Raw genomic sequence first — 25,415 nt, forward strand, 5'->3', positions numbered from 1 at the left:
AAGAAAAAAGGAATCAAAGCAGTAAATATATAAATTACAAATTTGTTCCAAAATATACTTACATTAAATAGCATCAACATTTCATGGAGCTGTGCACAGCCGGTCCTCTGCACCAGGGCTGGGCTGGGTGGGGGGGGGCCTGGCCGTGAGCCCGGCCTCTCTCGGGGCTGAGCAGAGACCGACCCCAAGGTGGCAAGTGCTAGCTCAGGACTCATCTCTTTCAATTTCTCAAGAATATCATCAATAGGCTATAACAGTATGGGTTCAGAAAAGTAAACATTTTAAAGCAAACAACTTTTTTAAACCAAATACACACAAGTTCTTGCTGTATTTATGTGGAGTTCTCCATGTAAAATGGACAGTTAGGAACGTTCTCTTCTTCGGTACAACACGGTCACGGGACGTGTACAAGCCAGTGGGGCAGATGGGGAGTTGGAAGGGGTGGGGGAAGGAGGATGCTGAATATTTGTTTTTTTCTTTCTTTTTTTAAGTGATAGATACAAGTCGGAGGTGCCAAGCCATGGACCCGCCATCCTTCATCATCTGGCGTAACGCTTAATGTAATCTTCAACTTTATTCCGGAAGTCCTCCTGTGGAGGAAGAGAGGGATGGGGGGAGACAGAAGAGAGGGGGTTAGTGACAGCAACACTCCAAGAAGATGAACTAAACAAATAGCAAAATAGGATCCTTTCCCCAAGCCTTCTGGCGCTGTCGGCCGGGAGGGACCTGCACTTGCTCCTGGAGTCCCAGAGGTTAATGCCATCCTTCATTTGGGCCACCAATGGGGCCAGAGCATCTGGGCGCCAGAGTCATGAGTAAAGCCAGGTCCACAGGACAGAGATGAAGTCACCGCCTCGGGAACTGGCTCCTCACTGTCCAGGTACCTCATCTCTCTGGTGACTAGGTGCACGTGATTGTATGTGTCCCTCTCCTGGGAAGAATCTGGAGGAAGCTGGGGTCTGGCAGCCTCCAGGGAATAAATGACAAGTCCAAAAACTACCAAAGTTACAAGGCCATACTTTCATGGCCCCTCTGGCGAGCAAGCTTGACCCTTGGAGGACACGAAGACCCTGAAGGACTAGGTGGGAGGGGCTGACCTCCAGGACTGAGACCAGAGGTGCTGAGACCAGGGGTTGGGGCCAGCCTGGGCTCATGACTCTGCCTCAAAGGGTTAGATCAGTGGGAGTCACGATCGGGTCTTTCTGACCCGCCATGCTTAGAAAAATGTTCTCTACTTGCGGCCCACCCTCTGCCTCCAGCTGTGTGCCCACGATGCCAGCAATGCCCGACAGCTCTGGGTCAACCAGGATGTCCATCTGACATGGCCCTCTTCCCAAGGCTGCTTTCTGCACCTCCTCTTCCACCCCTCTTGGCTGTACTGAGATCTTCATTTGCTCGTGACCTCCCAGCCCCAGCACTGAGCATAGACTGGGGCAATACCCCCTGACAATGAACCCTCTGAGCCTGTTTCCACTCTGTAAAATGGGGATAATACCTCTGCATGGTGGCCATTTGGGGCACCAGTGGTGGCAGGCGCCCAGGCTCTGTCTGCTGGCCAGCTGGGGAGGCTGTGACTCCCTCCCTCCCAGGCGTCTGGGGCCTGTCCCTGACCAGCTCTTCTAGCCCTAGCTTTTCTCCGTCAGGGAGGATCGATCTGTTCTCAGCACGAGATCTCTCCCTGCTGGCAATGCGGATTCCTTCCCTCTCACTTTCACTATAGAGCAGCGAGAAGGGGCTGGACAGTACCCAAAGCATAGACAAGTCTGACTCCAAGGAGTCAACGCTGCCCCCATTCAGTGACCTTGCCTTCTTTGCTCTATGGCAGATCCTCAGCACAAGGGTGGGAGTGAGGGGACGAGGCCCAGACTTGGAGCCTGGCTCCCTGGGCTGAGCCGAGGAGGAGGATGAGGAGGATGTTTGTCTTCTGTTCTCAAAGAAAACATTAGGGAGGTGAGGCCACGAGAAGCCCATGAACTGGATTTGAGTGAGGGGGTGCTGGGCTAAGTCCCCAGCCTCACTTTCTCCTCCATCTGGGTTCTGTGGCCAAAGATGGTCCTGGCCGTGAGGTGATCAATTAAGTCACACAGCTAGTGAGTCTGGCTTGAACTCAAGGCTGGTACCCTATCCACTGCTCCCCTAGGATGGTGCTGACCTTCTAGGGGCCCATGATGCCCACACAGCACAGAACTCATCCTCTCTTCTCACTCTGCTCCTATCATCTCTCACCAGACTTTGGGAAAAGCCCCCTGGATAGTCTCCTCCCTTTTTGGATTCCACACAGCTACCAAAATGATCTTCCTGAGACCCTAACCATGTCACCTCCTTCCTTAAAAACATTCAGGGCTCCAACAGCCTTGAAGTTAGAACACAAGTTCCCTTGCCACTCAAAACCCCTTCGGGCCACACTCAGGCTGCTTGGCCAATTCCCAGCTGCCTCCTGAGCTCTATCACTCCCACTCCTCCTTGAGTCTCCTCCTTCAATGAGGCTCGGCTCACAGACCCAATGTCTCCCGATTCCTAGGTCTTCTAGTTTTCCCACTGGCTCCAACTTGAACCTGAACCACACTTTTAAGTCAATGTTTGGGCCTTTCAGGGCTTTGCATATGGTGGGTGTCCCCAAAAGTTAAAAACAGAAGTGAAATCTCTAGACTGAAGTCTAATCAGAAGACACCCACAAGACATCTCCTCTTTACTCTGTTTCCTCACTGGCCAAGGGAGGTGGGGTCAGAAAATGGAATTCAGATGAACTGATTTACATTTAGTCGCATACATCTACTGAGAGGATCAGCTCCAGCCTGTTGTATTAAGCCTCCTGTCCCTTGCCAGGGTTTCCCTTTTTCAACAGTTTTGAGGAAAGGAGAGTTCTTTGCATCTCAGAGTGCTCTATGGGTTTTTATTATTACAGAACCAGGGTGTGGATCTGCGATCTCACTGATCCAAACAGCTCTTTTTACCCATGCAGGACAGCCCCTTGCCCAGGATCACATGGCTAGTATGTTTTTGAGACAGGATTTGAATCCACAACTTTTGGCTCCAAGAAGGATCCTCATTCCTTGCTACTACATTTTGCTGGGCACCTAATACTGTTTGAGTAAAACAATTCCCTACATTCTCATCAGAAAGTTATGTCTGTTCCTCTGGTCAAAATGGTTTTCATCCTTCACCAATCACCTTTACGTCATCTCTGGGCAGCTGTCCCAGACCCAGTCCAAATGGAACTTATTATTCCCTTTCTTCCCTCCTTCCAAATCTATTTCTATCCACAGCAGCCCCCTTCAGTGACTCTCATTCTTGACTCTTCCATTCCCTGAAGTCTAATTAGTTGCCATATCTGCCTCTATCTCTTACATCTGACCTTCCCCTCCCCCTCAGACCACTGTTCTAGCCTCCACATCAGCCTCCCTGCCTCCAATTTTCCCCTCTTCAGTCCATCTTAGCCACCACCAGCAGTGGTTTTTCTGAGGTGCAGCTCTGACTCGGTCAACTCCAGTGTTGTCTCCAGAATCAGAGAGAGTTCTCTGTTCAGCTTTCAAAGCCATCCGCCACCTGACCCGGCACTACCTTTCTAGCCTCGTTGGATGTGACGTCCTGTCCTGTGGCCTGAATGGGCCCACTTGCTGCACTTCCTTGCTCCATTTTCCATCTCTATCCTTCTTGCATTGGCTGACCTCAGGCCCAGAAAATGCACTTTTAAAAAAATGCTGCATTCTATTTTTATTTATTTTGTTAAATATTTTCCAATTATATTTTTCATTCATTTTCTTTTAAATCTTTATTTTCTTTTTAATTTATGGAATGAAACAAGCATTTCTAGAATACCGTATAACATAAAAAGATGACTGTAACATGAAACGACAATACTATTATGTACAACGTGCTATGCTTTTTAAATATTTAATATTTTTCTTCCTTTTCCCCTCCCCTCTCCACCCCACCCCATAATGCACTTTCTTCCCATTTCTATCTCACAGTAGCTTTTCCCCCACGCTACAGCTGAAGCTTCACTTTTTTGGACCCCCTCAACTTCTGATGACCTCCCTCCCAAACTACCTTGTTTTAGCCACTTTGTACCATTTGTTATTTTTATTCTGTGTATCCTTCCTTGTTGCCTCTCATTTGTGAGGATTACTTCAATGATTAAATTTGTATCCCCAGCCCCTCACACTCAGTGGGCAACTCGTGGTCTTCGACTAAACTGGCCTAAGTTCTGGCCGTCGTTTCCCACACCATTCCCTACACTCCATCTTCTGGCTGGCTGGACCCTGACTAACCACATCAGAATTCTTCCACGCCTACGACGGTCATCCCAGTCGGTCACCTTCTATTTCCAGCCCGTGTTTCAGGAGTCTGGGTTATAAATAGAGGGGCTGTTCCTGCTGTTATGTGAGGCAAGCCACACCAGTGAATTCCAACATGTAAGAGAGCTCATTTTGAGAGCTCATTTTAATAAAGCATGAAAGCCCAGAGAGAAAACAGAAAGTATGCCGCTGTGGACTGAAGAAACATTCTAAAAACCTGCTTCCTTAAGGAAAGAAAATGGTGCCATTTCTTAATCAATAGTCTGAGGCTGTCCCCTTTAGTGGACAAGTGAAGTCCCAGTCAGTTAGCAGTATCTGAGGATGCATAATTCATATGTAGATTTGGTTTACTCAAGATTAAAAAGGTCAGGAACAGAAAATTGTCCTTCTTTTCAGATTCTGTGGCTGGAAAGGCTTCCCAAAGACCAGAAGAATTCTAATGGAAGGCAGTTCAATCCTGTCATTATAAAGAATTCTATCCTCAGTGGAACAGGGAAGGCTCGGAGCTGCCATTATCCAGGAGGCTCGGATAGTTTCCCGGGTTCAGAGGCATTTCCGTTAGCGCTGCCTCCTTGTTAGATGTCTCGGAGGGAGAGTGATCTTTAAAAAATACATTTTCCACGAAAGGAAAAGGGCTTTTAAGAATACTGCACTGAGTGACTTTGGCTACAACAAACTCATTAGGGTGGTGACTCTGGAGAAAAGGAGGCAGGGAAACTGAGGCTTCAGCCCAGCCGGAGAGGTCGGCAGTCATGGAGCAAGTGAGGAAGGAAGAGAAGCCTTAGGAAGCACAAGAATAGGATGGGTTCTGATGGGGAGGAGGAGGACTAGAACCTATGGGCCCAAAGAGGCCAACCAACTTCAGTGGAAGGAATACGGAAGGAGCAACTCCAAAATCTTCGAGGTAAGACAGGGTTCAGAGACTTTGAACAGACCGGATGGCTACGTATCAGGGATGGTGTAGATTCTGGTCATGGAAGTCTCCCCAACTTCCCTGTTCTTGTGCAACTCTGGGATTCTGTGACTCAATCCAATTTAGCTCAGCAGTGACTACCTAATTTGTTACTTGGCAATTAGGTCAAAATTAATTTTTATGAAGAAAATAAACAGAATCTGTTGCAGTTTCTAGATTTAAGAATATCTAAGAAAACATTACCAGCAACTAAATTAGTAGGCATCATCTATTTCCCTTACAAATGGAAACTTTATTTATCTATTTCCATCTTCAATTGTAGAAACACATCAATTTGTAATTATTGACCTGGGAAAATAACCCTCTCCAAGTTAATATTTTTGTGAATTATTCTTGGTCTCTGTATTAAGTTACCATCTGTCATACGGAGATTGTCACTAGATGTCAGGAGATCAGTTTACAAGGAGTAAAACCTCTTTAAATCAAAACAGAATGCTGGACGGGGGGAGAAGGTAAATTTGAATCGCATTCCCTATTTTGATGAATATGTTTACTGCAATCTTTTGTTTTCACAAAACCCAAATTTCCCACTATCCTCTTTCCACACAGCCATGCCATATAACTAAGAATTTCTGCAAGTTAAAACAATCTATTTTTATTAAAGGAAAATAAGGTTCGTGAACAGGCTGAATAATAATTGCTTTAGATTAGGATTTAGTATTAGGAATTCATCTATTAGAACAAATCTCTGTGGTCAGCACCCTGTAGCATGCTCTGGACATCTGAAAAGCAAAGAATTAGCTAAAAGCTGTGGAGGGAGGGAGTTTATTTATGACCTTCCTCCCAGTGTCCCAGACAGCTTCCCTGGGGAGATTCTCCTCAATGGGCGGCTGCTACTTTGAGAGAGTTAGGGTCTCTGAGCTCCCCTGGGTGCTTCCCACAAACAGTCAGCCAGTAGACTTAGCTAACTTTTAGCAAAGAGATTTACTCCAATGGGAACCTCTTCTACAATACTCACAGAGTCTCTGAGCAGAGCACACATGGAGGATGACTGGCCCCAAGTCCTTCCTTTTGGTCCAGTTCTCCAGCAGCTCTACGGGGCCTCCAGGGCCTGGGCCTTTCTGGAGTGCATCGCTGGCTTTATTCTTGGCTCAGAGCAGTCCTATGCCTTGAAATGCCTTCCTGCTTTGGGTGACTTTCTCTGCCCCCACCTCAGGGATGTTCCATTTGGATTTACTGTCTCCTATAACTCTACTGGCTGTCTTCTGAGCCTGGACTCCTCAATGAATTATTTCTTTCATATAAAAGATTCTTTCTCTGAAAGAGAAAGTCTGGAAGAAAGAGTCCGATTTTTTCAGTCTTTCATGAGATGTTTCCTGTGGGAAGTCGGCTGTCTTCATCCAATAGCTAGGGCTTTATGATCTCTCTTTTTTTTAAAGGTTTTTGCAGGGCAAATGGGGTTAAGTGTCCAAAGCTACACAACTAGGTAATTATTAAGTGTCTGAGACCAGATTTGAACCCAGGTACTCCTGACTCCAGGGCTGGTGCTTTATCCACTGTTCCACTTAGCCACCCCTTTATGATCCTCTTAAATTGATTAAGGAAATGATCACACGTTGGGTGGGACTGAAGCCTCATTCCTTCACTCTCTGAGATTGTGTGACTACATTCTGGGTCTTTTGTGACTTATCAGCTAAGTGTAGGAAGAGAAAGGGTAGCTAGGTGGCTCAATGGATAGAGCACCTGGTATGAAGTTAGGAAGAGCTGAGTTCAAATCTATTCTCTAATCACTTAACCCATAATTGCCTGAGTTTCTCATCTGTAAAATGAGGACACAGTAGAGAAGGAAATGGCAAACCATTCCATTATTTTTGCCAAGACAATTCCAAATGAAGAGTGACAGTCACAACAGTAGAGAGAGAAACTCTCCCATACAATGATTATATTCTGGACTTTTTGACTATATCAACTATCCACAGGTAATAATAACGATAAAGATAACTATAACAACATATAGGTACTGCTTTAAGGTTTCAAAATGCTTTCTTCACAATAACCTTGTGAGTAAGGAAACTAAACGAATGACTAATCCTCTATCACAGATGAAGAATCCAAGGCTCAGAGAAGTTAGGTCAAACTGGGGCTCTTGCCAGTGCCCTTGGTGCTTCTTAGGATGAAGGTCAGACATCTGAGGTGAATAAGGCCATGTAGCTGCTACTTGATCTAAGTGAATGCATCAAGGCCTTTTGAATTTGTCTATACTGACCAGTGTAGGGTGGCTAAGGAGAGATGGAGGATGAGAGTGGGGAGCCTGTTGGCCTCCACCAAGGAGGGAAGAAAAGAAGACTTGGCAGGCCACCTCTGTTGTTCCCTTTGGCTTTGTTTGTGTCTTAAAAACTGTTTTCTCTTTCACTCACCTTATTTCTATGCCTGACCATGGAATGCTGTGACCCGGGGCTCTCACAGGTTATGCGGGGAGTTCTCAAGCTCTAGCAGACCCCAGCAAGTTGGAAAGAGCCCAAGGGCTTTGGTTGCCTGTGGCCTTGGAGAGGCCTAGCTGAGCGAGGCCAGGAAGACTCATCCCTAGGGCTAGCCACAAGATTAGTTAGGTTTTCTTGAGCCTGGCAACCCCTGAAGACCATCTACTAAGTCAGAGAGGTTGGGAACATCATCAATGACAAATGTATCCCCACCACCAATCCTTGTAGTATCAAAGGGATACATTTACTATTTGGAAAATGAAAAACAAACAATTCAATTAATCTGCAAGCATTTATGTATCTACTCTGGGCCAAGCACTCACCTCTGATAGCTAAGACTCTGGGCTAGTAACTGCTATTACCCAAATGTGCTTTAACATTTCCCTATATAATACACAAAGAAACAAAATGTCTACAGATCAAACAAGGAATCTTTCCTGATATCATATGTGGTTCATGGGACATTAAGAACATTTATATATGTTATCTCATTTAAGCTCCGTGATGACCCTGAGGGAGGTATTCTTAAACACTATCCCTATTTACAAATGAGGAAACTGAGGCTTAAGGGAAGCTAAATGATCTGCTATGATTCTATAATTAGTCAGGTCTTTCACTTGGATTTAATTTTGTTTTGGTCTGGTCTTTTGGAAATGGTCTGTACCAGTAAATGATGAATGAATGAACAAAGTATTTATGAAATACCAGTGGGCTATACTCTGGGAAGCAGACAGAAAAGCACCTTTTCATACAAAGGGACAACACACCTTAGGGTAGGGGGCCAGACCTGGTGGTCTGGATGGCAAGGGTTTAACTGGAGTGGAGAAGGGAGAAGAGGCTGATGGAAGCATTCTCTGCCTTCAAAGAACTAATACCTGTGACATGTGGGCCATAGTAGCCAGAAGAGTTTTGGGTTGGAGGAGTCCTAGGGATGGATGGTGAGTAGAGTGGGGCAATTGAGTGACCTTTCAGGGGCAATGATAGAATATAGTTGATAACGTTCTTCAGAACAGGAACCACATACAAGCGATCACCAAGGCCTGGAAATGAACAGCATGGGTCCAGGTCATCCCAAGCCCAGAACTTTAGCTCTACTGGACCTGGCTGGGGGGCTGTTTGGAAGGGGGTAAAGAGAGAGAACTGGGAACAAAGGGAGAGGTCAACAAGAGAAACATATGAAGACCGTGGAAGTCCCTGTCCTCCAGGTTCATAAGTGAGGGAATGCTTCACTGTGGATGTGTTTTAGGAAGAATATGGTGAAGGGAGAGTCTAAAAGCAGAGCAGTGAGGTCAGAAGTTACTACAGGAGTCCCGTAGAGATGGCCTGAGGGCCTGGACCAGAAGGGCGATGGGGAACAGAGACAAGAGAGGTTGTGGAGGCAGAAATGAGAGAACTTCATCGCTTAGGGCAAAAGAAGGAAGCAGCAACTTTGTCTTCAAGATTTTAAGCAGGAATGACTGGAAAGAGGGCAAGGCTATAAACAGAAAATGGATGAGGAAAGTGGTTTTTCTGAGGGGAAAGATGTTTCATTAAAGAGGGGAATGAAAAGATTTCATTTATTTCAATCTCCTTTTTGTCATTCAAGTTAACTCATTTTAACAGTTTCCCTGATATTTCTTAAGTGACAGAAAATCTTGAAAAGCCTTTGAAATCCCAAACAAAAGAGAATTTCAAGCTTCAGTTCCAAGCCTTTGTCAATCACTCTGCAAGTTCTAAAGAGATGTTGCATTTGAGAGAACACCCACCTCCATTTCTCCAACCCCCCACAGCTCCTTTTGACTGGAGGGCTATTTATATCCATCCTTTATTTATCTGTAGATTTCTGCAATAGGAAATAAATTTCAAGAAATGTGGAAGAATACCTTAGAAGAGAAAAAGAAAAAATTTCAAACCAGTCTTGATTGTTGAAAATTTCTGTTCCATTGTGATTTCAGGTTCCCTTTCTTCTGAGACCAAGATTTTGTGGTAATTGGAGCTTTCATTTTCTAAAGCTATTTATTACCTTTGCCCAATCGATCACCTGGCTCATGGAAGAAGCCTATACATAGTTATCATTAACTCTATCCTCCAGGGGGGTAAAGGGCTGGTTATCCAAAGCTAATGTTGTCTTGGGCTGCACTGAGGGAGCCCAGGGTGAGGAAGGGGGTTGTCTGACCATACCTTTATCGACCTACATCAGGAGAGATGCTGGCAAGGTAGTGTTCATTCAGAGAAGGGAGAACACATTGATGGCCACGTGGCAATTATTTGTCAGGTACTCCTGACTCCAGGGCCAATGCTCTAGCCACTGCTCCATCTAGCCACTCCCATGCCCAACATTTCAAATGGATGATATGGAGGAAGCCAAGAAGACAGATGGCATGCTCAACCAGTTCTTGGAAAGCTCAAAACAAACAAGAGAAAACTGAACAGGATGAAATGGAAAGGCTTACAAATTAGGCTAAAAAATGCACAAAAAACCAATGACTCAACTGGTCTGAAGCTCTTTACCTTGGTCTCCTAGAAGCAACTCCTCCTACCAGAAGCCTTTTCTCATAAGCCATCTTGTACTTGTTCTCTTTACACTTGTTCTCCAAACTTCTATATGGACTCGTCTCTCCCTTTAGAATGTAAACTTCGCAGGAGGAGAGACTGACTCATTCTAAGCCTTTCCAGGACTTCAGGATGCCTGGGCCAGAGACACTAGAAATAAGCGCTAGCTGAGTGGCTGCCTGGAGCCAAGTTAAAATGGTTTGGAGGTTCTACCTCATAACCATCAGATTAGCAAGTGGACAGAACAGCAAAGAGCAGTGGCTGGAAGGGACATAGGATGGGCTCTAAACGGGAATGATGGTGGGCAAGTCAGCAAATCTACCATCTGAGAAACAATCTGATGCCATCCCAGAATGTCACTGAATGATACATGTCCTCTAACTCAGGAACATTCCTCTTAAGTGTGTACTCCCAGGACACTCCCAAGGACAGAAAGGATATTTCCAGTTGTACCTTTTGGTATTTCAAAGAATTGGAAACAAAAGAAGCCCATTTGTGTGTGGTTGGGCTGTGGGCACTGGAAGGGCAGGGTCTATCTCTCTGCCTTTTTCTGTGTCCTTAGGGCTGGGCACATAATAGGCTCTTGATAAATACTTTTGATTTGACCACAGTAGCTAAACAAAGTGTGATACTTGAATTTAGAATAATTTTACCAGGTCGTTAAGAAATGAGCCATATAACAGATCCAGAGCTGAAGAGTCTTGTGTGGACTGATGTAAAGTGAAGTTAACAGAAACAGGAGAATAACTCATGTGGGGGGAGAAGGAGGACTCTGAAAGACCTCAGAACTTTAAGTAGTGACCACATTTGAATTCAAAAGACTAGGAATAAAACCCACCTTCTATTCCTCAGACAGAGGTGATGGACCAGATGAACAGAACCAGACCTGTTCTTCTACATGACCAAGAGGTTGTTTTGTTTTTTTACCTGAACTACATATGTTGGTTAAAAGAGAGTAGCTTCCTTTCACTAGATAATGGTGGACTGGTGGGATGGAGAGTAACAGACATGGAAAAATTGATGACATTTTATTAACTGAAATTAAATTGATTTCAAATTGTTGCTGAACAAGTCTGAGTTGATGTTTAATATTATGTTTTTAATAAAAAAATTAAGTTTTCAGAAAATAAGGTAAAGCTGTCAAACAACAAGAGTAAAGAAATGTAAAAATGTTTACAAAAAACAGAAGATCCTCAGGGTTTTAAGAACCCAGGACTTCCTAAGGATGGTCACTTCCTCTAAGGGGTCAGCTCATTGGTCCTCCATATTTTAGGAGGTGGCCTTGAGTTATGTGGTCTACAAGGTAGCTGCCCTTACGGGGATGAGCCTCTCAGACATGTTTCCCACAAATGAATGCTCTGGATAACCCAGGGATGCTGGTGATGTGGCTTTGTTACATCTGAGAAGTCACTTACAACAGGCCTACACTTACACAGTTAAAATGAATTTTCTTGAGTAATTAGTACTATGGAGGAGCTGCACCAAGTCCCTTTCCTTTGGGTCTCAGTTTCCACAAGTGTAAAATAAGGGAGCAGCTGGGCTGGATGACCTCTAAGGATTCTATAGTCACTTGGCTTCTTATTCTACAGTCAGTAGACGACCCAACATCCCAGAAACAAAACCCATCAGGTTTGTTTGCCAAAGGGCTGACTCACCTTGTCCCGAAGGTGGTGTTCTGCAGCTTCAATATTCAGAGGATCATCAAAATTCAAAAGGTCCTTAAAAATAAGAGAAATGTGAGTCTGTGAATATCCCTTTCCTGAGAAGAGCCCAAGGGAGCCTGGACCTGAGGTCCCTGGTTGCCTCTGATTCAGAGGGAGGAAGAGAAGAAAAGACCCCAGGGACCTGGTCACTTGTGGGTTGCCATCAAAAGACTGGAGTCCAGATTCTGAATTAAAAGGGGGAAATAGCACTCTCAGGGCTGTTATTGAGAAAAGCAATCACTCTGTCAGCCTTACGGCATTTCTAATGTTGACATGCTACTTTTGGTAATGAGATAAGTATAAATAAATCTGCTCCTCCTAATAAGCATCTTTATTGGTATGTGGCTAAGAACAGGGCTAAGAAAAAAAAGGAAATTCCTTAATTTTAAAATTTGTTTAATAAAACCCCATTTTGATTCAGAATATTTACTTCCCTTTCTTGATCTACTCATTTGGAAATATCCTATACTTTTCTTGTTTATGAAAATGTAGACTTAGCAACTAGAAACCTGATACAAGGCCAAAACAAAACAAAAGCCCCAAGCCATAGCTTGCTTAGGGAGCATTCAGGGTTGGGGGTGGGGGTGGGGGGGCGTGCAGAATTAAAGCGGGGTTTAGTTAGATTTGTGTTTATCGTTTAAATTCTTCAAGGACAAACAGACGCTCAACAGAACACGTTCTCCCCAACACACAGAAGAGGTGCCTCTATTCGTTACAACATATTCTTGAGAAACTACATGATAAATGACTTTCCTGTAAAATGAGCCATCTTCTCCCAAAGGAATATTTAGACTTAAGGACTGTATTCCTAACCAAAGATTAGACAACCACTCTAAACCTCCATAATCACTAAGAAGAAAGATGTGGCAAAACCCAGGCAGAAATGTACTGCCCCATAGGTTAGAGATGCTGCTTCATGCTCTTGTTTGACCATTACAATCACAGTAACCAAGGCCAGGAAGTATCTAAAGGGGGATTTTAATATGGATCTTTCTGCCTCTTAGTCAAAGTTTTCTTCAATACTGTGGTTTCTTAAATATTTTGATCCCATAAGAGGCCTCAAGGGATGTGTGCATATACTTCTTTAAAAATGCATAAAGCAAATAATAAAAACAAAACTCAGTCTTAATAGCTGGTATTTAAACAGAATTTGAACTTGGGCAAAGTGCTTTACATATCTAATTTGATCTTTACAATAACCACATCAATTAAGGTATATATTACTTAGATGTTTTTATTGACAATGATTTTGCTTTCTCAGAATTTAGAAAATCCTTTGGAAGGTCCAGATCATTTAAAATGGTATGCGAATTCCTTAGGACAAAGAAAATAATTCCATTGATTCTCATATAATAAACCTTGTAACTTTATAGTGTTTTATATTTTAAAATCTTTTTTTTTTATTATGCCCTATGCCTTCTTTTGCTATAATCACTTTGCTTTGCACAATTTGGCAAGTTTGACACACATTCCTTGATTCTTTATCATGAAATTACATTCTTACCACACTGAACATTAACCATTTTGCTGAACAGTCCATTTTCCTAAGGCTAGCCTTGATTTTAACTCAACAGTTTTCTTATATTTCTTTATGGGGTAAGTGAGGTACCATATCCTCAACCTCCCCTTTTCTTGCCAATTCTCACCTCAAGTGAAATAAAATATAAACAAAACCCTTACAAAACATATGTACTTTCATTGTCTTTTTAAAATGAGGTTATTGATTCTATTATTTGTTGACTCATTCTTTGTTTTTAATTTATTTAAGGCAATGTGGATAAGTGACTTGCCCAAGATCACACAGCTAGGCAATTATTAAGTGTCTGAAGTTACATTTGAACTCACATCCTCCTGACTCCAGGGACAGTGCTCTATCCACTATGCCACCTAGCTGCCCCATTACTTTCAAACAAAGCCAATTTCTATGCTGGTCTTATCCAACATGTAGTTCATTCTGCACTTCTGAGTCCATGATCTCTCAGTCAACTAGGGAGCCTCTGCATTTAAGAAATTGGTCAATGAATGGCTCAGAGATCCTGCGTATTTGAGTTATTTTTATTTACACTGTTGTTTTCCTATAAATCATTCTAGTCTTGCTTCCTTCACCCTGCATCAGTGCAATCTTTCCAGTTTTCTTTGAGGCTGATCTTTTTTGTAATTTATGATGTAACCAACTATTCTAATTGTGAAGTGAATGAGATGAATTCCCTTATAAAATGGAATAAGAGAGCAGAATGTATCAGAAATCAGAATCAATGTTTACAATAAATACACTTGAAATATCAAGATTCACAAAAAAGTTCAAATAAAGGGCTAGAGCAAAACTCTTACACTTCAGGCTAAAGTAAAAAAAGGTAAGATAACAGTTATGATCTCAGACCAGTCAACAGCAAAAACAGACTTAATTAAAAGAAATAAACAGAGTAACTACATATTAAGCAAATAATGAATTAATGTTAATATTGAACAAATATGCTTTGAATGATATCATTCCAAATCTTGAAAGTTAATTGAAATATCTGAAGTTATCAGTAAATGAGTTATCAGTAAAATCTAATAAAGAGTACCTCGATGCATCTCATTGCTTTAGATAAATCTAACCAAAAGGTATACAAGAAGTTAAGCATCTGAATATAATTTTGGAAAAGTTAGATAAACTTCCAGTGATTACTGAATGGGAATAGAAAAAAAGTATAAATATTTCCAGCCACGAATTACTTTTGCAAAAATTGATCATGTATTAGAAGATTAAAAATATCACAAATTTAGAAAACCAGAAATATTGCGGTTATCTTTTATGGACCATAATACAATAAAAGTTATATTCAGTAAGATTTGCTGCAGAAACAATGAAAAATTCATTGGAAATAAAATAATTTAATCCTAAAGAAAAGGTGAGTCAAAAAGCAAATCATAAAAACCAAAATTTCATTAAAGGTAATTGACAACAATAAAAAAAAAACACTGGAAAATTTGGGATAGAGGCAAAATTGTCTTTAGTGGGGAAAATTTAGCACTTTAAACATTTTCATCAATAAAAGAGAGGAAGAACTGATGCACTTAAAAAAAATGAGAAAAATCATCAAATTGAAAACAAAACCAAAAAAATACACAAAACTCAATGAAATAAACTACTAGCTCATTTGATTAAAAGATAAAAACTGAATTTCCTAACATCAAAAATGAAAAAAAGGTTAATTCATAACAATGAAGAAATAAAGGATATTATAAACTATTTTGTCCAATGATGTATCCCAAAGACTGATAATCTGAATAAAATAGATGAATGTTTACAAAATCTAAAATGCCAGGTCAACAGAGCAAGAAATAGAAGAGTCAAATAATCCAAAGAAACTGAATAGCCAGAAAGGAACTCCTGGGCTAGGGGAAACTTGGAATCACATAGACTTATAAGCAAAATCTATCAAATATTTAAAGTGCAATTCATTTCTATCTATCTATCTATTTATCTATCAGATTATGTATCTATAAAATAGATCGAAAAAATAGGAATCTTACCAACTTCTTTCTATAGTAAAAATATAGAACCTAAACCTTATACCATTTGTTCAGATATTCCCCAACTGAAGGGGTTAAATTCATATTTTTTGATATCACCAAAAGTGTTGCTTATAAATATTTTTATACAGAATCTTTTTTTTTATATCATTCCTTTGGAGCAAAGGCCTAACCTTGAGAATGGAGATGACATACTATGATAGGGTATTATGTAAATATAAGCTATCATTACTAGCTTTTACTTGATTTTCAAAAGACTTTAAATAAGGTAAGTTTCCAGGTCACCGAAAAATGTTTATTTCCATCTCTTGGATGAGCCTCTCAACTTTTCATGACCCTTGGCATGGTGAAAAGTCAATTTGTTGCATTTTACCCCAATTTGGAAATTCCTGTAATTTCAGAACAAGTCTATTTTTCAGAACATCATCAATCAACAGATGAGTTCCTTATTCCCTCAGATGGAAGACAGTTTCTAGGCTTGGTAGAAACAATAACATCTCCAAGATATTTTTGGGTAATGGTTTTAGGATGCCCAGCTCTTACAGGCTTCTCTTGGGCTGCTTCTGGTAATAGTTTTGGTATTGCTGTTCTGATCTTCAGTACTCCATCCAGCCTTTGTTTTGTCATGTCCATGACTCTTCCTGGCAGCTGGCATTTTGCTGGTCTCTTTGGAGCTCTTCCAAACCTAAGAAGCCTCTGCCAAGCAGCCCCTCTGTTTTTGCTTCTTTTCTGAGGCTTAACTAGCCATTTTGTAGCTATCGTTTGTCAGTTCTTGGGGTGCTTTCCACACTTTACATCTTGTAGCACTGGTTCTATTTCATTGAAGGTTTGAAGGATCCTTGGAATACTTGGCTTTTTAAGAATCTCTCAGAGGTACTCTTCAGGAACTACTACCCATTTTCCCCATTTTTTTTTTTTTTTAGATTTTTTCAAGGCAATGGGGTTAAGTGGCTTGCCCAAGGCCACACAGCTGGGTCATTATTAAGTGTCTGAGGTCGGATTTGAACCCAGGTACTCCTGACTCCAGGGCCGGTGCTCTATTCACTGTGCCACCTAGCTGCCTGTAACATCTATTTTTTAAAACCACTACAAAAGAAGGACAGTAAAGAGGAGTGCATGGCACAAAATCCAATTGAAACCAGATCCATTTAGTCAAGGTCCAAAATTCTGAATCAGCCTAGTGTGGGCAGAAGCTCAAATGCATGAATGGAAAATAAAATTGCATCCAACTAATGGATTGCCCAAGTAATCTGCACAATTACATTTCCTCAGGACGTGTTCAGTGCCAGGTTTCTCCCTCCATACAAAGCAGATACAGAATCATTCCTCAGCTGCCGGGGCTGCTGCTGCTTCTTCTTCTTTTTTTTTTTTTAGGTTTTTTTGCAAGGCAATGGGGTTAAGTGGCTTGCCTAAGGCTACACAGCTAGGTCATTATTAAGTGTCTGAGGCTAGATTTGAACTTAGGTACTCTTTGACTCCAGGGCCGGTGCTCTATCCACTGCGCCATCTAGCTGCCCCCTACTTCTTTCTTTAAAGCTATTTTTCACCTATTCCACATTATCTTATATAAGCCAGCTTCTTCTTCTTTGTCTCAGGGTCCTAGGAGAGGTCTACCGGATGAGCCTTGCTCTCCACATGGGCAGCCCACCTTGCCTGGCCCAGAACAGGTCTCTCTTCACTTCTGTTGTACACTGCCCTTCCTCAGAATAGGGGGAGAAGGAAAGGCTTCTTGTTGGGGTCTGAGTTTGGTTCTTGAAGTTAATACGATGAAGATTCACGAGAGAAATGTGGGTCTCTGGCTGGAAATGTGTTAAAGTCTGGGTTGTTATTTTCCTCTCTTCCACTTTCTCCTCCTTGGATGATGTTTCGGAATGCAAAGTCTGATTCTGGGGTCACTTCAATCTGCTGACAAGTAGAAAAGAGCACTAAGAGAGTCCTCCTAGTTGACTTCATGTTTTATGTGGTAGAAACTGCAGAACGAGGTCAGATACCCCCAGTGGGGACCTTTTAAGGTCTGAAAACTGATGGATGGAGCCATAGTGGAAGCAGACAACCAAGGATGCAAATCCAAGTCCCTCTGTGATTACACTGAAGACCCTGAATGCAAGGGCAGGCAAGAGGAGAGATGAGAAGAAGATGCATAGGGGCCTGGACAGACAGGGTGACAGAGGCTGATGGAGGAGAGGCTGTTTGGTGAAGGAGGTGGTATGCAAACTGGCCTGGTGACCTTGGGCAAGTCACTTAACTGGTTAAGTCCTTGGAAGTTCCCTGTGCTGATGAAATCACAGCTACTCGGTAAATTGGTATTTACTCGATCTGATATCTAAAATTAGTATGCAGGAGAATCAACAAAAATGGATGTTCAATTCACTATCATACTTACAGTAAATAAAGAGTTTAATCCCCACACAACATCCTGAAATAAAAAACAAATATGTTATTAGGCTCCTGCATAGGCTTGGCTACATCAGTTCTTAACTAAGACACATGTCACATTAGAATAAAACATCTTCAATATATTTTCTTACTCTTTTTGGTTTTTTTCTAAATCAATGGGTTTATATGACTTGTCCAAGGCCACACAGCTAGGTAATACGTGTCTGAAGATGGATTTGAACTCAGTCCTCCTGACTCCAGGGCTGGTGCTCTATCCACTGTGCTATCTAGCTGCCCCAAATATTTTCTTACTCTTAACCTGCAAATTAAAATAAATCTCATTTGATATAAAATAAGCTTTGGGCTGGCGGTGCTATTAAAGAAGAGACAAAGAGTAAATGCTGATATATAACTGAATAATCTAAAAACCTGACCATGAATCCTCTCTGAGGGTCACTCAGTCTGATATCAGGGTCATGGAACAAACAATGTCCATATAGACTTTAGTCCTCGAGGTAAATTCAAAGTATCCTCTGTGCCCTTCAGGGGGTAGGGCTCACCTCAAGCTAATGATTCAGAGGCACAGCTTCCCCTGCCCTCCTGACAGCTTTCTGGAGAACCCCAACATTCTGAGGGCATGCCAGGACAGACTGACCCTGTTTGGGTCCTTGGCAGTAACTGATTTATAACCAAATATTTGAGGTTTTGTTTTTATACAAACATGAAATTACATAAATGGTGTTTGCACAACCACAAGCCAGAGTGTCTTAGCAGAGGCATTACGGTTCCCACAAGGAGGGTGGCCCAGTCTCCATGGAGAAGCCCCATTGTCTGGGCACTGAGCAGTCACCTTTGGCTACTGGCAGCCCATGCAACAGACCCTCCCCCTTTCACTCCAGCTCCTTCTTGGGGCCCCCCAGGACAGGTGGAGGGTTTTCTTGTACTATGAGGCTTTGTGCACAAAGTTCTCCATTCTTCTGTCCATTTGAAGGCTCAATGAGACTTTCCTGCATTCCATCCCCAGAGCCTTCACTCTTCACAGACAGAGCTGTATGTCACAGGTCCTCAGGTTGCAAGCCCCAGGGCTGGGCCTCAAGAGAATCAATTGCTGGACACCATGGTGCCCTCGCTAGGTTGTCTAATACTATTAACTGGGGGGGGGGGGGCAAGGAAGGCACCTCTAGCTGGAAGGGCCTAAGCATGACTCATCTAACTGAAGATTGGAGGGGACTGTGAACAAGAAGGGCTAATGGATGGTTGTCCCCTGGTCTAGGCTCCAGGGAAATTCCTATATGAATATACAAGACCTTTTACCCAAGTTGTTGGTAAAAATGGTGATAAGGACGGGGGTCAAGACAGAACCTTTTATAATAGAGAAATTTGTTATCCCTCCATAGTCTGCATTTAATAATTAAGAAACCAAAACTGTCCAAACGAATTCACACCAAATCTCTACAATTTGCCCAAAAGGATATTATGAGAGATTTTTTGTGTAATGTCTTGTTAATGATTTCTGGTCAATTGGAGGTAAACTACCTATGTCCTTCATCACTTAAGGAAAAAAACATCCTAAAAATTGTACCAGACTAAATGATTAAGAATTCCAATGAGGAGAGAGAGAGAGAGAGAGAGAGAGAGAGAGAGAGAGAGAGACTGAGACTTTTTTACATTCTCAAACTGACTATACAGAAAATTAGACAGAAGCTCCCAGGTCAAAAGGAAAGACCTCCAACCTGATCAGTGCCAGGGCAGGTAAATCAGGTGGCCGCCTCCTCACATGTGTAGACATGAGTCCAAGACATGAGGTCTATATGTGGAAGCATCAAGTAAAAAGGCTCCTGAAAAAGTGCCAGTGTGGTGGGAACTCTAGTGGGGGCCATAGTATACTGAACCTCAAAGATCTAGTAAATGGAAGTCATCCTATGAGTCCAAGTAATCCAGGATTTACTATTTCACTCAAAAGCACAAAAGAAGGCACCTAGCTCTGGAACAAATCTTTAATTTATGAACAAAGGGTGGAGAGAAGAGCAAGGAGAACTCTCAGATCAATATGTAGACAGAATTGTAATGAATCCAAAGTTAACCTAAAATCCAGATTAGGAGGAGAGAATAAACTTCATAACAACTACAAACAGATACTCAAAGGAAAAAAAAACAGATTTCCCGTAAAGACTATGTGAATGATGTGGAGAAATGAAGCAGAAGTGAATGAACTCCGAGAATAAGTCACCAAGAAGAAGAGAAAGTGATCAACCTCACCAGGTAACAGATTCTCTAAATGAGGGGCAGGGAATGTCTGATCACCAGATCTGGTGCTGTCGTGGTGACTGTAGATGGAACTTGAAATTCAATAAATCTAGGAGCTTTTTAAATGTATGATCAAGTATAGCAGTTTATTTTTTAAGTTGATGATTTTGTATTGGCTCACGAATGATGTTATAAATATCCAACTGGTCCTTGGAGTAGATTGAGACAAAAAGAAATGTTACTAAAAAAAAATGGTTGGTGTCTGTTATCAAAAACAAGCTGGTAAACAAGTCAAGTGAGAATCATTGGTCTTCCTAGAAACCACTGTGCCAAGTCAGCCACTAGTGCAGTCAGACCTGGTGATCCACTGGCCTGCCCAAGATGGCACATGTCATCTCCTCAACTCTGAGTACCAATCAAAACACTTCTGCTGTTTCCTCCTGTCCTTCAAAGCCCTGGGCAGTGTGAGTTTGGGCTGGTGGGCAGCAGTCTAACAGTCTAGCCACCTTGGTGGGTCAAGCATGTCTAACTGACTAAGGTGAGTCTGAAAACTATACTAAATGTCAAGAAATCAGAAATGAAAACTACTGAGGTCTCTTTGAACCAAAGAGTAAAGTGAAATTGGAAAGAATCTACCAATTGCCTCATGGAAGTTAAACCCCCAAAAGAAAATTCCCAAGAGTGGCTCAGCTCAAATCCAAAGCTTACAAGTCAAAGAAAAAGAATTTTACAACAACCTAGAAAGAACCAGTTTAGGTGTGAGATCCTCATGGTTGGTGTCATTCAGTACCAGGTGGCCTCGACTAAAAATAAACAGAGATCTTGAGATACAACATCACGAAAGACAAGAGAAATGGGCTTATAATCATGCATGGCCTGGGTATGTCTTATGGAAGAAAGATAGCAGGGACTGTCTTTTGTTTCTTTCTATCTCCAGTGCATGGCATGGTGCCTGCCAGGGAGTAGGTGCTTAATAAATGTGGATTAATTGATTTTGGGGAATACTGGGAAGTGTGAACTGAGGCCAAGTGAAGGGAACTGAACCAGACTAATTTACACAAGGACAGCCCACTGTAACAAAAGACTGAAGAACTCTGCTCAGAACAATGACCAATCATATGTCCAGAGGAGATGGCCTGGCAATGGTGGTGGACATGAGGTACAGAAAGACACACACTTTGGAAATGGGCGCCCAGCAGAACTGTGTTGCCCGACTAGACTTATTTGTGCCAATGGTTTATCTTGTTTTAAACTGAAGGTGGAAAGGGATGTTCCCTAAATAGCAATAGTGATGTCTCCCCCAAAGCTGAAATGTTGTAAACATGCAAAGAAGAAAACAGGTTCAGCAGAAGATCGGACATGTAGAGCAGTTCTGAAAGTCGTGTGCTTCATTCCTTGTTTTAAAAAAGGAAATGCTATGGAAATGGAGAATCACAAGTTCCTATGCAATCCAGTTCCTTCTCGATGTTTAGGCTCAGAATAAAGAAGTCTTTTGCAATCACCAAGCTGTCTTAAATTAAATTACTAGGTTGGATTCCTATTTTCTAGAGAAGCCCTTTTTATACCTGAACTAGATTTTTCCAGATGTTAATCAAGAGCCAAGAGGTGAGTGATTAGAAAAGAAAGCCTAATTAGTCTCCTTCTATCAATGAGGAAATGGCTATTTATTTTCTTAATATGATAACTAGAAAGAAGTTGAGAACATCATTCTAATTACATCTTTTTTCGTTTTTAGGTTTTTGCAAGGCAAATGGGGTTAAGTGGCTTGCCCAAGGCCGCACAGCTAGGTAACTATTAAGTGTCTGAGACACAATTTGAACCCAGGTACTCCTGACTCCAAGGCTGGTGCTTTATCCACTAGCCGCCCCCCTAATTACATCATTAACTCTCTTCTATCACCTGCCCCCCCTCATTTCTACTATAATATCCTTTTAGTAAGGACTTCATCAGCTGGGGCATCATAATACACAGTCCTGGGCCTGCCATCAGGAAGACCTAAGTTCAAATCTTCCCTCAGAGTCTTACTAGCTGTGCAATCCTGGGTAAGACCCATCTGTAAAAATTAGTTGGAGAAGGAAATGGCAAACTGCTCCATTATCTTTTAGAAAACCCCAAATGGGGCCATGGAAGAGTTGGACATGTCTGAGAATGACTGAATAACAATAACAAATTAACAAGGGATCAGTGAAACTAGGCAGGGACTCTCGCTGGAAATAAATGTGAGACATGAAGAATGTGCATTTGATTATGATCAATCAGTGCAATTTACCCACAAGACTGCTAATTTACAAATATTTATTATTTGAGGCCACTGAATTGAAGGTTCAGTGATGAAAGTTCTAATTGGATCCCAATAAAAAGCAATCTTGAACACTACTTTTCACAAAGCATGTGATGTTTGCAGGATTTTGTTCTGACATTTTAAGCTTCCCAGATATTCTAGACTGAGTGTTTCAAAACCAGTTGTAGTATTATCAAATGATCAGGGAAATTATTGAGATTCTAGGGAGGAAGAAACCACCTTTCAGGAAGTAGCTAATGCTTCCCTCATCCCCACCCCTACTCCACGTGAATGATGAAGGGCCAGGGTTTTTTTTTTCCTCATGGTGTAAGATTTGAGACAGAATGTCCAAGTAGTGGACGTTAGGCCTCTATTTCTGTTTCATCCTGAAAAAACAAACCACCTGCATTGCATTTTCTTGCACAAAATACCTAAATTATGGTGGCTCAGTCCCTTCCTGAAGATTTTCTTTGGCAAGGCAAATGGGGTTAAGTGATTTGCCCAAGGCCACACAGCTAGGTAATTATTGTGTCTGGGGACACATTTGAACCTCCTGACTCCAGGGCCAGTGCTCTATCCACTGCGCCACCTAGCCGCCCCTCCCTGAAGATTTTTCAATTTTTCCTTTCACTAATGAACTACAGTTTTGTTGTTCCAATGTTTCAGCCATGTCTGAGAATTCATGACCCCATTGAGGGTTTTCTTGAAAAAGATACTGAGGTGGAGGAAAAAAGGATACGAGGACACTCTTGAGGTTTCTTTTTTTTTTCTTTGGTAAGGCAACGGGGTTAAGTGACTTGCTCAAGGTCACACAACTAGGGAATTATTAAGTGTCTGAGGCTGGATTTGAACTCAGGTACTCCTGACTCCAGGGCCAGTGCTCTATCCACTGAGCCACCTGCTGCCCCTTAAGGTCTCTTAAGAATTCTGGAATTGATTGTTTGGCATGAGAGACCCTGGCAAAGGACTGCTCAGCCCAGTCTGGCAGACCCTCATCAGAGAGAGTGTTGGGCTCTATGAGTGAGGCAGAATGGAGGCAACTCAGGAAACGTGAGATGGGCAAGTTTATCGAACCCAGGTGTTCACAAGGACTATTTGTGACTGACCTGTGAGCTCATGTTGGTCAGGTCTGCCACAGTCTGATAACTGTCTCTAACACAGTGATGCTGTTTTGGTCTTTGATAATGAAGGATGAGAATCAACCACAGAGGTGGCCTGTTAATTCCTTCTCCAGCTCATTTGACAGATGAGGTCAACAGAGTGAAGAGACTTGCCCAGAGTCACATGGCTAGTGAGAGTGAAAGGCCACATTTGAACTCAGGTCTTCCTGACTCCAGGCCTACCACTCTGCCCCGTGGAGCATCCTAGCTGTCTACCAGATCTATGACTAGATCGCTACAGAGCCCATTGTATTAACATTCTAGATGCTCAAGATAGCAGCTCCTGTGAAATATTCAACTATATGCGTGAAAATCAACACAGAGAAACTATTTAATTTTAAATTCCCCAATACACTTAACTATTTCGGAATAAACAGCACGGTATAATTCTCTGGGAATACTTTTAAAGTCATTTAAGAAACAAAATGAAGTACCTGACCCTCAAGGGTGGAGGGAAGGTTCTATATGTTTCTTGCCATTACTTTGTATTGGTTGAAATATTGCTGTTTTATAAAGCCAAGAACTAATTTTTTCCCCAGAATCTATCATATTGATGAAGAGCATTAAAGGAGTCATCTACATTGGTTCTTGCCTTGGGAGATAAGGAGGAATTGGAAAAGAAAATCTCCTATAAGACAAGGGTAATTTTTTTTGTTTTAATTTATCAATCTCATCTATGCTTTGGGCAAGTTGGGAAGCCATCCAAAGATTCCTGGGCCTGCCAAGTACCATCCTAAACTCCCCAGGCTCTATCTTCACCCAGAAGCCCAGAGCTGGAAGGGCCCTTAGTCATGGCCCATCCTGGCGTGCACCTCAACAAGAACTCCCTTTGACCAGAACAAGGAGCGAGGGGAACCAGACTAAATGGGGTCGCAAGAAGTTCATGCAATCTGCTCTTTCCCTTTCATTGCCAATGTTCTCTTCCTCACTAGAACACCAGGCGGCACAGGCACGTGTGTCCCCCACTTCTGCTATGGCCTCTGTGGACACCATGCCCCAGGAACTGGTCTCATTCTTGCTGACCAACCCAGCTTGAGTACTGGTTCACCAGAGCTGCCTATTGACTTTTCAGTGGGAGCATTTGCAGTTCAGATGTCAGCAAACAGGACAAACTAAGGCTTGAGAGATTCTTTGTTGGTTGTTTAGTCTTAAGTGATGGAGATGATGCCAGTGATACGGGGCCCACCCCCACCCCCACCCCCACCCCACCAGAGAGCTGGTAGTTAAACCTTTAGCAGCACACACTATTATCCTGGCTCCTTCAGTGCCTTTTCTTACATTCCTCCAGGATCCTGTGGATTTTACCATCACGGCATTTTCTCACCACACCGTCTTCCTAGTCCTGCTCCCCTGAACTCCCAACAGTCCTACTGCAACACCTTCTTCCCTGGCAGGTCTCAGGAGCTTCCCACAACCTATAAGAAGCAGACTGAAGTCCTCAGCCAGGGTGCGTGAATAGCATCTGGCCACAACTGGCCCCTGTCATTCCCTTCATTCCACTTAATAGACAATCCCTTCCTCCCAATGTGCCCTGCACCTTCCCCTCTTTGCCCAGGCAATGTCCTTTCCTTTCAACTGCTGCCTCAATGTCCCCCTCTGCCATGGCTTGGCTCAATGATGGCTCTTCTGTTCACCCTGTCACTCCAGAACAGCAGATGTTCTCCCCCCGTCACCCGACTTATTTCCAGTAGAAATGGCAGGTGGGCCGCTATCTCCCTGAGCTGCCTCGAGACCAAAATTTGAGTTGAACAATCTTTGCAAGCCAGACAAACCTAACAGGACCTCAAACTAGGTTTATGGAATGAGGGGTTGTTTTCAGTGTTCTTTAGATCTCGAAGCTGGATTTTATTTTGAAAAATGATAGCATTTCTTGCCCTGAAACTGCTCTATCTCTGTACACAAAGCA

At 42.5% G+C, this 25,415-nt stretch overlaps 1 protein-coding gene across 6 annotated transcripts in view; it reads right to left on the bottom strand.

Annotated features, from left to right (window-relative positions):
• Window positions 1-309: 309 nt before the first annotated feature.
• The window catches only part of UBE2F (ubiquitin conjugating enzyme E2 F (putative)), a 103,492-nt gene continuing 78,386 nt past the window's right edge, over window positions 310-25,415 (bottom strand). For 4 of the 6 annotated variants that reach the window (XM_074189758.1, XM_074189757.1, XM_074189754.1 and 1 more), the window contains 3 exons: window positions 17,829-17,861; window positions 11,879-11,941; window positions 310-590 (listed from right to left, as the gene is read on the bottom strand). In XM_074189758.1, the coding sequence (XP_074045859.1) occupies window positions 540-590; window positions 11,879-11,941; window positions 17,829-17,861 (147 nt within the window). In that variant the 3' untranslated portion in view covers window positions 310-539. Of the gene's footprint in view, window positions 591-11,878; window positions 11,942-17,828; window positions 17,862-24,787; window positions 24,925-25,415 lie in introns of those variants that run through there. The other 2 variants (XR_012468894.1, XM_074189755.1) reach the window with 2 other exon arrangements.

Source organism: Macrotis lagotis, chromosome 5, assembly GCF_037893015.1.
Source record: "Macrotis lagotis isolate mMagLag1 chromosome 5, bilby.v1.9.chrom.fasta, whole genome shotgun sequence".
In the NCBI taxonomy this organism is placed as follows: Eukaryota; Metazoa; Chordata; class Mammalia; order Peramelemorphia; family Peramelidae; genus Macrotis; species Macrotis lagotis.